Source organism: Rhinopithecus roxellana, chromosome 13 (assembly GCF_007565055.1).
Source record: "Rhinopithecus roxellana isolate Shanxi Qingling chromosome 13, ASM756505v1, whole genome shotgun sequence".
NCBI classification, from domain to species: Eukaryota; Metazoa; Chordata; class Mammalia; order Primates; family Cercopithecidae; genus Rhinopithecus; species Rhinopithecus roxellana.
The window spans coordinates 59,340,729-59,356,606 of NC_044561.1; the positions used below are offsets into that span (position 1 = coordinate 59,340,729).

At 43.7% G+C, this 15,878-nt stretch overlaps 1 protein-coding gene across 4 annotated transcripts in view; it reads right to left on the bottom strand.

The window, feature by feature from the left end:
• Nucleotides 1-15,878, bottom strand: part of LOC104676303 (cat eye syndrome critical region protein 2) — a 194,332-nt gene that overhangs the window by 73,457 nt on the left and 104,997 nt on the right. For all 4 annotated transcript variants that reach the window (XM_030915754.1, XM_030915755.1, XM_030915753.1 and 1 more), the window contains exon 2: nt 5,173-5,267. In XM_030915754.1, the coding sequence (XP_030771614.1) occupies nt 5,173-5,267 (95 nt within the window). The remainder of the gene's footprint in view (nt 1-5,172; nt 5,268-15,878) is intronic.

A 15,878-nucleotide genomic window follows, 5' to 3' on the forward strand; every position in this document is an offset into this window, starting at 1 on the left:
CACTGTCGTATATGAGGTCTGCCACTGAACAAAATGACATTACGTGATGCACGCCTGTATTGACTATCTGGCCCTTTACAGAAAACATTTGCTGGCCCCTGTTCTAAAACATGCAAACCACAATGGAAAAGGATACGGGAAGTTGCTTGAGTCAAAACCTGTTTTCTGCCGAGCCTTTGGAGGAACTAGGCATAGTGTTTCTATACATGATGATTACTCTCATTAATCATTTCATTTAATCCTCATAATAACTGAATACTGTCATTAATTCCATTTTACACATGAGGCAAATTATGCATTAAGAAATTAAGTTCCTTTTTTTTTTTTTTTTTTTGAGATGGAGTCTCTCTGTCGCCCAGGCTGGAGTGCAATGGAGCAATCTCAGCTCACTGCAACCTCTGCCTCCCGGGTTGAAGCAATCTTCCCACCTCAGCCTCCTGAGTAGCTGGGACTACAGGTGTGCACCACCACACCTGGCTAATTTTTGTATATTTAGTAGAGACGGGGTTTTACCACGTTGGCCAGACTGCTCTCGAACTCCTGACCTCAAGTGAACTGTCAGTCTCGGCCTCCCAAAGTGCTGGGACTACAGGCATGAGCCACCGCGCCCAGCTGAAATCAAGTAACTTTTTTAGCGGCATATAACAGCTTAGTTTTGGAGGCATAACAAGTAAACATTTACTGATCCAAATTTCTCTTTCTTCAGAATGAGATCAAAATAGAACTGCAGGCAAGAACGAGTGTCCGTTCACAGTAGCTGCGTGTGGGAGCTCACTGGCTGGACAGCGTAACCATCACTTTAGGCAATTCCCTTCAGGGAAAAAAGTCAAATAGACTGTAGTGTTCTTTCCTGTCTGGGTTCTCCATTACACAGGTGTGTTCAGTTTGTGAAAATTCATTGAGCTGTAGAATTAGGAAATGAGCACTCTTCTATGTTTCTGTGTGTTTGTGTGTGTGTGTGTGTGCATATTATACATGAGTAATAAGTTTCAAGATGACTGCTGTCACCTGGTACCTTGATCATACCCCTGTAAACCGTCTTGAGCTAAATACACCCAGTCGTAGTTTGCCCAGGTTCCTGACCCATAGAAATTGTAAGATTACAAATTTTTGTAGTTTTAAGTTGCTAAGTTTTAGGGTAATTTGTTACTTAACAGTGGATAACTAATACAGTCTAAAGTAGACACGAATATTAACACTGAAAAGAGAGACAGATAATAATCCTAGAAAGACAAAAAAATATTAACTTAAGAAAAAAACCAACGTCAATAAACTGCAAATTAAAGACAGATATAGGGATACGGTATTCTATTATTTAATAAATACTTGTAGGGGCAAGGCACAGTGGCTCACACCTGTAATTCCAGCACTATGAGAGGCCAAGGCAGCAGGATCACTTGAGACCAGGAGTTCAAGACCAGCCAGGGGAACACAGACTTTGTCTCTACAAAAAATTGTTAAAAATCAGCTGGGAATGGTGGCGTGGTCCTGTACTGAGCTACTCAGGAGGCTGAGGTGGGAGGACTGCTAGAGCCCAGGAGGTCGAGGCTACAGTGAGACAGGATCCTGCTACTGTACTCCAGCCTGGGTGAAAGAGCAAGATCCTGTCCAAAAAAAGAAAGAAAGAAAGAAAGAAAGACTATATTGCAGAGATGTCAATTTTGCCCAAATTTCTTCAGAAGTTTATTTGATTCTAGTTAGAATGATTAGATAAGCGGATTTCTTAAAGAACATGACATAACTTTGTAACCGCCATGTGGAAGAACAAACAAGCAGAATTAGTTAAGACCAATTTTAAACAGAAGGATGAATTAGAGGGATGAACTCTGCCATCGAGGAATATCCTATGAGAGAAAACAGCCCATATATGAAGGCTCAGTTCACAAGTCACTTTCTTACCCCAGGTTATATGCTTTGTTAATATGTGGTATTTTTATTTCTAAGCACTTACTACTGTAATTACATAACTGGCAAGTATATAATCAGTACTGTAATCATTAGTGGACCTCCCTGTCAGAACGGTGAGCTCTAAGAGACCTGGTGAGTGTTTGTGCCGCCAGTACCTACTAGTCTGTTTACAGAGGGCTCACAAGGATCACGCAAGCAGACACTCTCATGCAGTGATCATTTAAGGCTAAAACACAACCACCTCTGCGACAGGGAGCCTGGTAAAAACCTTTAAGCCTTGCTTAAAATGAAGATCTTAAATGGGCATATCTTTTGACTGAGTGAAGCACTTCCAGGAACCTGGTGAATTTTGAACAAAGCTATGCATTATAATGTTTATAACTGCTAAAAGCTAGACGTAACTGTCAGCTATCAGACTGGATTATTTGACAATGACATTTAGAGAAAATGTGGTTACAAGAAAACTGATTGCTATAATGAAAAAAAATTCCAGGTTATGAAAATGTGGAATTAAACACAAGGTATGAATCTAACAGTGCTTAAAAAATACAAACTCCCAAGTCTGCATCCTAAATAGAGAACGGAAGAAAATATTCTGAGGTATACTTTATGTGTATTTGTATTTATAAATACAACCTGGGTATCCTAGGGGGAAAAGTCGTTATACTGAGTGCAGAAGCAGTGAGTCTCCCCTAGGGAACGCAGACTTCCACCCTGAGAAAAACAGCACTGACATCTCTTTCTTCCCTTGTATACAACTTTATTGCTCATTAACAACAAGCATCATTTCCCAGCCCTAACAGACTGAATTCATTAGAACAGAAATATTGGATACTGGCTGGGCACAGTGGCTCACGCCTGTAATCTCAGCACTTTGGGAGGCCGAGGCGGGCGGATCACGAGCTCAGGAGATCGAGACCATCCTGGCTAACACGGTGAAACCCTGTCTCTACTAAAAATACAAAAAATCAGCCGGGCGTAGTGTCGGGCACCTGTAGTCCCTGCTGAGGCAGGCGAATGGTGTGAACCCGGGAGGCGGAGCTTGCAGTGAGCCGAGATTGCACCACCGCACTCCAGCCTGGGTGACAGTGCGAGACAAGATCTCCAAAAAAAAAAAAAAAAAAAAAAAAAAAAATTCATACCATAAACCATAACAACTTAAACCCCCTACATGGCACCAGAGGGCAAGAGCCTGGGAAACCCATTGCATCTCACCTTTTTGTGAGCTTGCCCTGTAGTTCTGTCCTACATAGACTCGTAGCAAAGACATGTGTATTAAGATCAAAACAGGACGTCCTATTAGGACTCTCCTTTATTTGTCATGCATCACATTTTGCTCAAAGTCTCTACACGTCTCAAAGGCACTGGAGAGCTGTTTACACCTTGCCGTTAAGGGGTAAGGGTGCTTCAGCTGCAAGTTCATTACATCACCGCTGCTGGCTATGTAACCAACAGAAGCTACTCAAATGACAGAAACGTAATAAAAACTAGTTTTGATTTCTTAGGCAATACTTTACCAATACTGCAAACAAAATCAGAAAAAGGCAAATATAAGAAGAAGGAATTCTACACTAGTCGACTTCAATAACTGGAAAGACTGGGAAGGTGGTTCAGATGAAGACAGGTCTAATTTTGATCGTTTCTCTGAGATGATGAACAACATGGGTGGTGATGAGAATGTAGATTTACCAGAAGTAGATGGAGCAGATGATGATTCACAAGACAGTGATGATGCAAAAATGCCAATTCTGGAGTAAGGAATATTGTCATCACCTGGATTTTGAGAAAGAAAAATAACTTCTCTGCAAGATTTCATAATTGAGAGAATTCCTGAGTTGACAGCTCTAAAGGCAGATGCTGTATTTGCCTACTTTAACTCATTTTTCAACCTGTTTGTTTTTTAAAAGGCTTCACTAAGGGTTGATATGTACCATTGTATGGGGCAATTTTAAGTCAGCTAAGGCAATAACCTTATGCATGAACATTTCCCACTTTCATGAAGCTGTTGAGGTCCTAGGCAATTGATGTAGCTGTTGTGATAAATAAAAACATCTCACCTAAGTCTCCTTTTCTTCATAACACAGATACTGACATGATAGGAAGCTCCCAGCTTAGGGAAAGAGAACTAAATTTTAGATCATAGAACATGGATTCAAAAGTGGCTGGAACAAATTGGCTGACACCTTACTGGTAACCTGCTATTCGTGTTATCCTTCAGGATTGTTCCACTAACATTTATTTTTCAAAAAAATTACTTCACATTATTCTACGTAAGTGTTCATTTGTCAGTGTTCCAGGTGTATCTTAGCTATAACCAGAGAATGTCCTAACTTAGATGGTTTTTGAAGCCTATACATTTGGTATTGTTTGACCCTTAAGCTCTTACATCTCAGCATGGAGGACGAAGAAAGCTGTATATTGCTGGTTGAGAGTCTGTACATTTAGACCAGATTTGTATTTGCACTGTCGAGTATGGCAAATGAGTGAAAAATGTTTCATACACTATTGGATTTTTTATTTCTTTTTTTGATTCAGTTTATACCAGGGCTGAAAACCTCAATTTATGTTCATGATAGTGGGGATTGTTTAAAAAGTCTACATTCTTTCTAATAAACTGTTGGAAGACTTCAAAAAAAAAGAAATTCTACACTAAAATATGTTAGCTGGGGTATCCAAGAGTAAGCCATAGGGATTCGTGAGAATGAAATAAACTCAAAGATGATAGAATAAAAACTCAACTGTGGAATGAGCCAAACACAGCCTGGGAACTCACATGTACGTCTTCCATCTACACTGTTCCGTGATGGCTAAGGATCGGTTCCGGTTTGTCACAGGAGACAGGAAACATCACTATGGCTGGTTAATTAGTTCTCCGCGCAGGAAATGCTTAGAAAGGGCCAGGCGCGGTGGCTCAAGCCTGTAATCCCAGCACTTTGGGAGGCCGAGACGGGAGGATCACGAGGTCAGGAGATCGAGGCCATCTTGGCTAACACGGTGAAACCCCGTCTCTACTAAAAAATACAAAAAAAAAAAAACACAAAAAAACAAACAAACAAAAAAAACAACTAGCTGGGCGAGGTGGCGGGCACCTGTAGTCCCAGCTACTAGGGAGGCTGAGGCAGAAGAATGGCATGAACCCGGGAGGCGGAGCTTGCAGGGAGCTGAGATCTGGTCACTGCATTCCAGCCTGGGCGACTGAGCAAGACTCCATCTCAAAGAAAAAAAAAAAGAAAAGAAATGCTTAGAAAGATCAGAATTACTCACGTGATATCTCTTCGTTGATAGCAGCCCTGAAGCAGGCAGGCAATCAGGTCACTGATAAACTCCACATCATCTCTGTGAAGAGCGGCTTCTAACTCCTGAGGGAGGGAGAGAGGGAAGTTGAGAAATCAGACAGACAGAGATTTCTTAAAATATACCGCCCCTCCCTACCGCCAGCACAAGCCCCAAAAACTGAAAGGTCCCAGTAGCGGAAGGACTTGCCAGAGATCAGGTCTGCCCTTCCTTCTGGCTACTGTGAGAAGAGCAACCAGATTCCACGTTTTCGTTTTCCTGGGGTTTTATTTCTCCCACTACTCCCTCCCCAGCCCCATTCCTCTTACCTGCACATGAGAAGAAACACACGTAACTCTTTTTGATAAATCAATTCTAGCTGCATAATTAAAGAGCTTAACTCTCTGATTATACATAATCGAGTATAAATACAAACGTGCTGTACTGCTTTCTATTTTAATCGCAAAAGAGAGGAAAGGAGCGCTCATGTAATTGTTTATCAAGTATTTGTCATTCACTTAATGTTCTCAAGAGATAAACCATCTGCAACAGCTTTAAAGAACCACTATATTTTGAACGGCAAGTGTTAGTAAGCGCTAACGAGAATTTTTATTTTGGGACGCCACCCCTACATGGCTGATGAAAGGTGATTGCGAGAACCAAGGCTAATCTTACATCGTTAAACAGAATGAGGTAACGTCTGTGTGAATGTCTTTGCTTTCCTTGGGGTTCAGCTTGCCTCGACACGGTATTCCAACAAGGAATTGTTTGGAAAGGGGCCACTGGACAAAAAGTGGTGGTGGGGAACTTTAGGAGATCCTATTTCCCTTCTCAACAACCCTGAAATAAGCAGGTATTTTCTTAGATGACAGAGTATTTTCTAGGTCATCAGGTCTCATATTAGAAAAGTCTGCCCACATTCTTTCAACCAGGATGCAATCTTCTGCATGCAAATCATTTCCCAAGAGTCTGCTCCCTATGGTTTGACTTGCTCATAACCAGATCAATAATCCCCAGAAAAACCAAACTTTTGACAATCTTATTAATGGTTCTGAAAAGTACGAGATGTGCATAAGATGCAAGTTCTGATTTTAACGCAATTACATGGTAGCAGACACAAAACAGGGTAGTTTGCTTCTCATATAGAAATAATATGGCTCTGGCCAGGCATGGTAGCTCACTTGAGGTCAAGAGATCGAGACCAGCCTGGCCAACATGGTCAAACCCTGTCTCTACTACAAATACAAAAATTAGCCAGGTGCGGTGGCATGCACCTGTGATCCCAGCTACTGAGGCTGAGACACAAGAATCGCTTGAACCCAGGAGGCGGCGATTGAAGTGAAATGAGATCATGCCAGCGTACTCCAGCCTGGGTGACAGAGTGAGACACTGTCTCAAACAAACAAAAAACACAAACCAATCAGTACCGGCAGGTACAGAAAGCACGCTATGGGAGCTGAGAAGAAAAAGGGTTACTTCTGCTGTGGAAGCCTGGGAGATTTCGTGAGATGGGAATTGTGACTGAGTGACAATGGGGAGAGAGGCAGGGCATGACCAGGTGCAGGAGGATATTAGGTTCAGTTTAACTATTCTGTAGATTATGTGGAGGGGAGTAATGTGAGCTGAGATTGACAGGCAATCCTGAATACCCAGCTAATGAGTTTGGCCTTTCTTCGGGAGACAATGGAGATCCACCTCAGTTTACTTTCTATAGAGGAGAGGCAAAGTGAGACTAATCTAGCTGGTGTGTGTATACAAGGAATTCTAGTGGTGGAGGGTGGGAGGGGAGATGTTAGCCCAAGCAGCAGCGCAGGAGGAAGGTTCTGAAGGACTTACTAAATGAGAGAAAGGAGAAACAGGAATTCAAGATCTGCCAGAAGTAAAGGCCAGCCGAGGCGACGGAAGACTTGATCGGCTCATGTTTTAAGGTGGGCACTGGGCAAGCCTCCCAGTGACTTATAACAGAAGCGAAATCCTCAAAGCAAAAAGTCCCAGGCCATCTCATTTGATAGGAAGTCAGAATCAGTTAGAGCTGGAAATGAAACTACAGATCACATACTTCCATTCTCTCAATTTAAAGATGTAGAAACTAGCGGGGTGTGGTGGCGCATGCCTACAGTCCCAGATACTTGGGAGGCTGAGGTAGGAGGATCACTGAGGCCAGGAGTTTGAGACCAGCCTGGCCAACACAGCAAGACTCTGTCTCTTTTAGGGGAGAAAAAACAACAACAACGAGATAAAGAAACTAGTTCCAGAAAGGTTAATTGGCTTCTCCAAGGGCACTCAGCAAATCAGGGACGGAGCAGAGTGGAAACCCAGGTCACGGAGTCCAGTGTTCTTCCCACAACCAAGCTGCTCCCCCGGTCAACGTTCTCGATGCTAGAAAGGCCTGATAGTTTCTACAATTACAACCACCACCCCAACCACTGTGTCTTTTCTCTAAGCCCTCACATGTATCACTGTCCCTGGGTGGAAATCCTGTCCCTCTGCCAAACCGTACTGTATTTCTTCAGGGGAGAAACTTTACCTGCAAAGTCTTCCCAGCCAAGCTCCCCCACGCTGCTGCCACCAGTGCTCGCTGTCACTGTGGCGGCCGTCCATGCACCCCCGCACGTTTCTATGGGTCCTGTTCTGTTCCCTCCCCTGCCATCATAAACTAAGAGCACAATCGGATCGTGATGAAAGGTGCTACAATCTGCACTAACCAGTTTCTCCTAAGATTTTTTAATGCATGGAAGTACCAAATTAAATAATAAAGGCAACGCTGGAGGCCGAGGTAGGAGGATTGCTTAGAGCCAGGAGTTCAAGACCAGCTGAGCAACACAGCGAGACCCCATCTCTACAGAAATAAGTAAATAAATAAATAAATAACAAAGGCCACATTTGAGAAGATAAGCTAAGAACTAGGAGGGTATTCCCAAGGAGAGGACTGCATAAACTTTGCCATATGGTTCATGTGGCATCTCCTCAGAGGATCGCTTTTGTTATGTGGTTTCCAGGAAATCTAATTACCTTTCTCTCCATCTCCACCTTCTGCACACAGACATCCTCTTCTGGCTTCCACCTTTATCACGGCCATTTTCACCAGCGCTGCCTAGGTTCTAGCTACAATACTATCCTCCAAGGAGGCCAGACAAGTTTTCCACATTGTAGCAATAATGTCAGGAATGTCTTTTCTTCGGAACACAATAGAAAGTAGAATATCAGGGATGCTGGACTAACTCTTCCAAGGAGAACTGAAGAGGCTTAAATGGTCTCTGAAGGGACACACGTAGAGAGAGGAACTCTGCGTCCTTTATTAAATATTCCACCTCTTCTCCCTTACCTGTCATATTCCCCATTTCACCATCCCTGGAATATAGTAACTAACTCGTGAAGTCATTAAAAACAGGGTTCAAAATGTAAAATTGCTTTTTAAATATAACTCTATGATATTACGTTTAATGTGTCAGAAGCCACCCAGAAAACCCACCAAAAAATGTGCAGGTCCAAGCTAACTTGTGACGTGATGAAGTCATTGCTGAACTTACCCCTGGAGCTCAGCAGAACTTAAAATGCAGAATCAGTAAAGATGAGAACCAAGAATAGGTGATGAACCCCTGGAGAGCAAAGCCTTTTCTCTTTCCTTTAGTAACTATAAACCCCTGCAGTCAGTACCAAATGGATAAACCAAGGCACAGTAAACACAAGCCCTGGTCTCACCATCCTGTGATGAAATACGGAGGAAGAATGTTATATCAAAACAGCCAAGAAGGAAAGAAACAGGAAAGCTATTTTTAATCCTGCTGAATGAAAGAAATGGCCAAACAGTTAAAATGTTGGCTAATCGGTTAAAATGTCTTCCCAATATTTTAATGGGTATGGTGTTTCAGATATGCAGCTGGCATGTGGAAGATGAAAAAGTCTTGGACATCTGTTTGACAACAAGGTGAATCTACTTAATATTACTGAACTGACCACTTTACAATGTGTTTACTACAAAAAATTTTTTTATCACATTCAAAGTATCTGTTTTCAAGGGTTGTAATGATTAAATGAAGCAATGGCACACAGTAAGCGCTACATGGAAACCTTTCCCTTACAATTATTTCACCTTCCTCGCAATGATAGCTTGTGGAAAAACAGCAGAGTTATCGTTCTCAAAATTCAGAGGTTTCTGAACAACAGAAATTCAAATGCTTTTAATAACATGGCCTGCGGTGTTCATGTGCCAATAAAACTATCTGCAAGAACGATCTGGAAATCCAGGTTACTACTTACAAAGCTTTACCACTTAAGGTTTCAACCCAGAGCTTAAGTCTTAGACTACGGCAATAAGGGACTCTACTAAAAATCTCCACCCCAACCTTTTCTCTCTTTTTTCTTCTCACTTTCTCTCCTCCTCTTTTGTATTTCCTTTTCACTGTGAGCATTGAGCTGTGAGCACAGAAATCTGAACTTTGCCAAGATGCTCTGGGACAGAAGAGGAAGGGGGGGAAAAACAGCAGAAAAGACAGCTAATCAGCATAGGGCAGGGAGACCCGTTACCACTGCCCCTCTGCAGCTTCAGAGAGTAGCTGAAGGGAGTAACAGGATTTGCCGCCTTTGCAGCTGGCATCACAGCTCATTAGGGAAAAGTCTGTTCAACATCCTTCCACCTTCTCCACCCTCAACAACAAATCCTTCGAGCCGTGCAGTGGCTGCTGGGAAAAGAACTCAGAAGTGAGCAAGGGGACTAGCCCCAACCTTGCACAGCAGCGGGAAGAAGCAGAAGAAACAGGGCCTTTACCATACCTCTTAAGAAAAGCAGTTAACCATTCTGCACTTCATAAAGTCCTGGCTGCCTCATACACGAAGATAATTTCCAGACTGGAGACAGTCAGGTGACATATGCAGGATATTGCTAAATGCCTTTATTGTAACCCTAACAACCCACTTAATACACCTTTTCTTAAATAACATTACAGGTACCTTTTCTTGTTTGATGTGTTTCTAATCCCTGTATACATTTTCATTAATCTTTTGCTAAGACGGTAGTAAAGACAGAAAGTCTTTTCTTCAACTTCTGATTAAGGATCGAGATCACAGATTTGCACTACTGCCATTCGGTCACCGCAATTCCTTTGAGTGTATTTAAGGTAGGGGAAAATGTTTAAAGAAAAAAGAAATCATGTTTGTTGTATTTTATTTAAGAGGGTTACAAATCTTCCTAATTTGCACAGGCACCAACTACTACGTAGCATCTCTGTCAAAGATCTGGCTTCGTATCGGACCCGGAACCGCGCGGACACAAAGGAGATGCAAAGCAGGCCTCTTGAAGGCCTGTCCCAGCTGCTATCCAAGAGAGAATGCCTGGAGTGTGGGCTCAGAATACAGAAAGAAAAAAAGCACACTGGCCTCCAGAAGGCTCCCCTGACTTTGACAGCTGATGCTTTCTAACTTGGTATAAATTAATTTAATCCCAAAGGCATGCCTCATGCCAATTTACACTGTAAAGTATAAATCAGCTCAAGTGGGTATAATGGTGAGGGACCTGAAACCAGCTATATAACACTTTCAGTTGGCCAAGAGATGTATCCCAGGAGTCCCCAAAGGCTGGCCAGGTCTGTGTTGCTGCTTTGCTGCCACCATGTCATTCCTCTCAGCCTTCCATCAAACAGCTGTGTCACTGGCTCAATGCTGAGTAACACCGAAAGGAAACCAAAATAGCTCCTCCCTCAAATATGACTACAACTCTAAAATATTAGGTTAACTGGAAAATATTAATTATACCAATATATGCGTAAATCTAGAACAGGGTTTTCTGAAAACGTGTAAATTACTAAAACTGGCCCCAGAAGTTTAAAAAGGCTAAGAAGAAGCTCCTTGAGTCTTCTCCCATTAAAAAATGTCCATATGGCCAGGCGTGGTGGCTCACGCCTGAAATCTCAGCACTTTGGGAGGCTGAGGCGGGTGGATCACCTGAGATCAGGAGTTCGAGACCCACCTGGCCAACATGGTGAAACCCTGTCTCGACTAACATGCCAAAATTAGCCGGGCGTGGTGGTGAGTGCCTATAATCCCAACTACTGGGGAGGCTGAGGCAGAAGAATCGCTTGAACCCAGGAGGCAGAGGTCGCAGTGAGCCGAGATTGCACCCACTGCACTCCAGCCTGGCGACAGAGCCAGAGTGTCTCAGAAACAAAACAAAACAACAACAACAACAACAACAACAACAACAACAACAACAAAAAGCTCATATTAACAATTCCTGAGCACTATGAAAGCTGGAAACTATGCAGTATGTTCTAGGTTTGATGAATCCAAGTTTGATTGTTTTTTCTTTGTTCAAAAGTCTTTGGTGTCTCCCCAATACGTAACACAAGTTCCTAGGTGACTAGAACAATTATACTAGGTAACTAGTATACTGGACACGCACGGCCAGAGACAAAATCTGGAAAAGCAGGTTCGCAGCTGACCACAGACAGCCTCAGATACCAGATAGTCACCTGGACTTCATCGCTTAGACCCCATTTTCCAGTTAGGATGTGAGTGTTCCCTGGGTTCCACGGTGTGTGGCTGGAATATAAAAAGCCAAAGGGTAAAAATGGCATAGGTTCCTAGAGACTTTGACTTTGTGTTGTTGTTGCTTGTTGTTTGGGAGGATATTTTCACCTTAAACACTTGCATGACTCTTAAAGATAAAATGAGAGGTGTCATTAGAGAATTTATGTTCAGTGCTGCTTTGGAATCTAGCTCCAGGCCTCTGAGGTTTGGAATCATCACTCTCTGCTACTAGGAGATCACTGTTGAATTAGTTGGAAATTGTGTGGGTACTGGGGAGTCACCAAAGACTTTGAACAAAGAAAAGAAAGAATAATCAAACTTGGAAGGTTAATTTGGATGTGGTCTGCAGATCACACTGTTAGGGAGAGACTGCAGGGCGAGAAGAACCCTGGTCTAGTCTGGGAAGAGGTGATGGGGCCAATGCTAGAAATGACAGCGGAAATGGAAAGAAATGATGAAAGAACAGTTTCTCAGACACACAGTCAATAGGGTTTTGCAACTAACTGTAGATGGAGAAAACGGACAAGGAAAATTTTAGTTAAGTTTTAATCCTGTCCAGGAAAAGAAAGCATTATAGTATCTTCAACGGATAAACAGAAATAGGTGAGATAAAAGATGGGGGGGGGGATGGTGAGTGATGCCAGAGATAAGGTCCTAGAAGTTTAACATGGGACTTCATCTTCCAATGTTCTAGGTCCGGTTGCTCTTACATGATTGTGTCCTGGTCTCCTGTGTAAGAATGATAAAAATGTATATAGACATATTTTTTTTTTTTTTTTTAACTATCTCGGCTCATTGCAACCTCCACCTCTCGAGTTCAAGCGATTCTGTAGCCCCAGCCACCCGAGAAGCTGGGACTACAGTCATGCACCACCATCCCCAGCTATTTTTTTGTATTTTTAGTAGAGACGGGGTTTCACCATGTTGGTCAGGCTGGCCTCAAACTCCTGACCTCAAATGATCTGCCCACCTCAGCCTCCCAAAGTGTTGGGATTATAGGCGTGAGCAGCCATGCCTGGCCCACAGAAAATTTTATATACAATTTCAGTGTGTTTGTCTGTGAGCGTGGTAGGTTCCTGTGACTGAATCAATTCAATCAGCTCAGCATCTTATGGACCTGTGATAGTGGGAAGCCACAGAAGCAGAAAGGCAGCCGTGTTATCTGAAGACGTACTATGTGCCAGGCTCTGTGTTATGTGCTGGGGACACAAAGAAGAAAAAGAGGACCCTGCCCTCAAGTAGCAAAGATCTAGAAGGGAGGACAGGCAAAAAAAATAGTTACCTTTTTCATGCAATGTGATGGACGCCACGGCAGAGGCATGCTGCTATGAAGACAGCAACGGCTGAAAGGCCAGCAGGAGCCAGCAGGCATGCAAGAGAAGAGGGCAATGGCACTGTACTCCAGCAACATGCAGGTCACCGCCAAGGAAGAAATGCTAAGGTGAGCGTATGAATGAAGATTTCCAGACATGCTTGAAATCCAATCAAGAAGAAATCTGGAAAGGCAGGACAACTAGGAACAGCCCGGGGAGGATTATAGTGAAGAAAAGATAATTGGATTCTTACTGAACAAAAGAATGTTATCATCAAAAGAGGATGCGCTGTATGCTGTCCATCATGGGAAAGAGGTCCCAAGATAAAGAACTGGCAGTAATCATCCCCTCTGCTGGGGTAGACAGTGACGACGCACTGTCATGGGCCAAGAACACTTCATCAGCCCTGGGAGAAATGACCCCGTCAAAACAAATGCTTTCCCTTCTGATTCTCAACTCCTAGTACTGGAAGGGTGGTGTGTGTTGAGTGGCAGGTAAACGTGAGGGCCATGAAAAGTACTGCTGGTCTCAGTGTGTCCCCCAAAGCTCAAGTACTAGAAAGCTAATCCCTAGTGCAACAGTGTAGGGAGGTGGTGCCTAACTTGGGTCTGGGGGGCCCTGAATGGATTAATGCCATATTGGGAGTGGGGTAGTTATCAAGAAAGTGGTTTCCTTTGCAAATGAGTTTTGTGGTCTTGCTCACTTCCTCTCACCTTCTCATCCTCCTGCCTCCCACCATGGGATGACAAGGTGCCACACAACAGCCCTCAGCAGATGCTGGCACTCTGATACTGGATTTTCCAGCCTGAAGAACTAGGAGAAATACATTTCTTTTCTTTATAAATTACTCAGTCTGTGATATTTTGTTATGGCAAAACAGTATGGACTAAGACAGTTATATATCCAATTTTAAATACAAGAAATAAAATTCTGAGACTTGGGACCTATGGTTATCAAGGGGCTGGGGGTTGCTGGATTTTTTGGAGACAGGGTTCTCGCTCTGTGGCTCAGGCTGAAATGCAGTGGTATGATCTCACTGCAGCCTCCACCTCCCAGGCTCAAGTGATCCACATCAGCCTCTGAGTACCTGGGACTACATGCATGCACCAACAAACTCAGCTAAGTAAAAAAAAAATCTTTTTGTAGAGATGGGATCTCACTATGTTGCCCAGGCTGGTCTTCAACTCCTGGCCTCAAACAATCCTCTTGCCTCAGCCTCCCAAAGTGCTGGGATTACAGGCGTGAGCCACCACGCCCGGCCCCAGGACCTTGTAAAAAGTGCCCGAGGCCGGGCGCGGTGGCTCAAGCCTGTAATCCCAGCACTTTGGGAGGCCGAGACGGGCGGATCACGAGGTCAGGAGATCGAGACCATCCTGGCTAACACGGTGAAACCCCATCTCTACTAAAAATACAAAAACTAGCCGGGCGAGGTGGCGGGCGCCTGTAGTCCCAGCTACTCGGGAGGCTGAGGCAGGAGAATGGCATAAACCTGGGAGGCGGAGCTTGCAGTGAGCTGAGATCCGGCCACTGTACTACTGTACTCCAGCCCAGGCGACAGAGCGAGACTCCGCCTCAAAAAAAAAAAGTGCCCCGAGTGCATCTGATGATCAGGCACATTGGGGAATCTGCTCAGGAAGTAAGCACAAGATCTCAGACCCTCCCCTTTGTTATCGCTGTGGGGCTTACCAAGTCCTGTCCTAAGGCTTTCATGGCATCTACAGATACGTTCCTCAAAGTGAGTCACCCAGCTGAGAGAGATCTCACACGTGTTCTGATTGTTCACTGGCTTCTCATAAGAGGATTATGCTGCCCATCCTCACTGACATCAGACTTGTTCATATGGCCTGCTCATGAAAATGTTCTAGCCAATGAAACATGAGTGAAGTGACATATGCCACCTCTGAGCAGAAGCTGAAATGATTATCACACTGTTCAAGTATAGCTGTTTTCCCCTTATCCCAAATAGGAACTGCTCCTTTAATCTAGAAAGCAGAAGGAAGACAGAAAGCGCAGAGTCAACAGCTGATCTGGAAAAACTTTATGGACACTCCCTCCATGTTTCTGTGGCTGCTAAGTATTGAGCTTCTAGGACTGCTTGTTACTGCAGCACAGCCACGCAAAAGCACATACAGGCACGAGGAAGAGAGAAACGCTGAATGTAAAGGGAAAAAAATGAAAGGTTTTGGCCAGGCGCAGTGGCTCACGCCTGTAATCCCTGCACTTTGGGAGGCCGAGGCGGGTGGATCACGAGGTCAGGAGTTCGAGACCAGCCTGACCAACATGTGAAACTCCGTCTCTACTAAAAATACAAGAATTAGCTGGGCGTGGTGGCATGCGCCTGTAATCCCAGCTACTCAGGAGGCCGAGGCAGGAGAATTGCTTGAACCCAGGAGGCGCAGGTTGAGGTGAGCTGAGATAGCACCACTGCACTCCAGCCAGGGCAACACAGCAAGACGCTCTCTCAAAAAAAAAAAAAAAAAGGCAAGGTTTTAAAAAAAAAAAAAGGCAAGGTTTTAAGTAATAATAGCAGTTCCCATCTTGGGGACAGATAGCAGGCTTCCAATCTTTAGCTTATTTACTCTGCACAAAACCCTTTGAAGTAGGTATTAATAGCATCACTTTACAGATAACTATCTCTCACAAAATAGTTACCTTCAATCCAAATGCTTACAAAGTTTCTTCTAAGATGCTAATTCAATTGTTTTAATTTTGAGTAACAGAAATTTGCATGCTTAAAGAAATTAGGGAAATGACAATAAATAGCCTGAAACAACCTCAATCAATGCAGGTTATGGATGTTTACAGAGGTCACCTGATTGAATCCATTTTAAAAGGACGGGAAGGCCAGGCCCTCTGGCT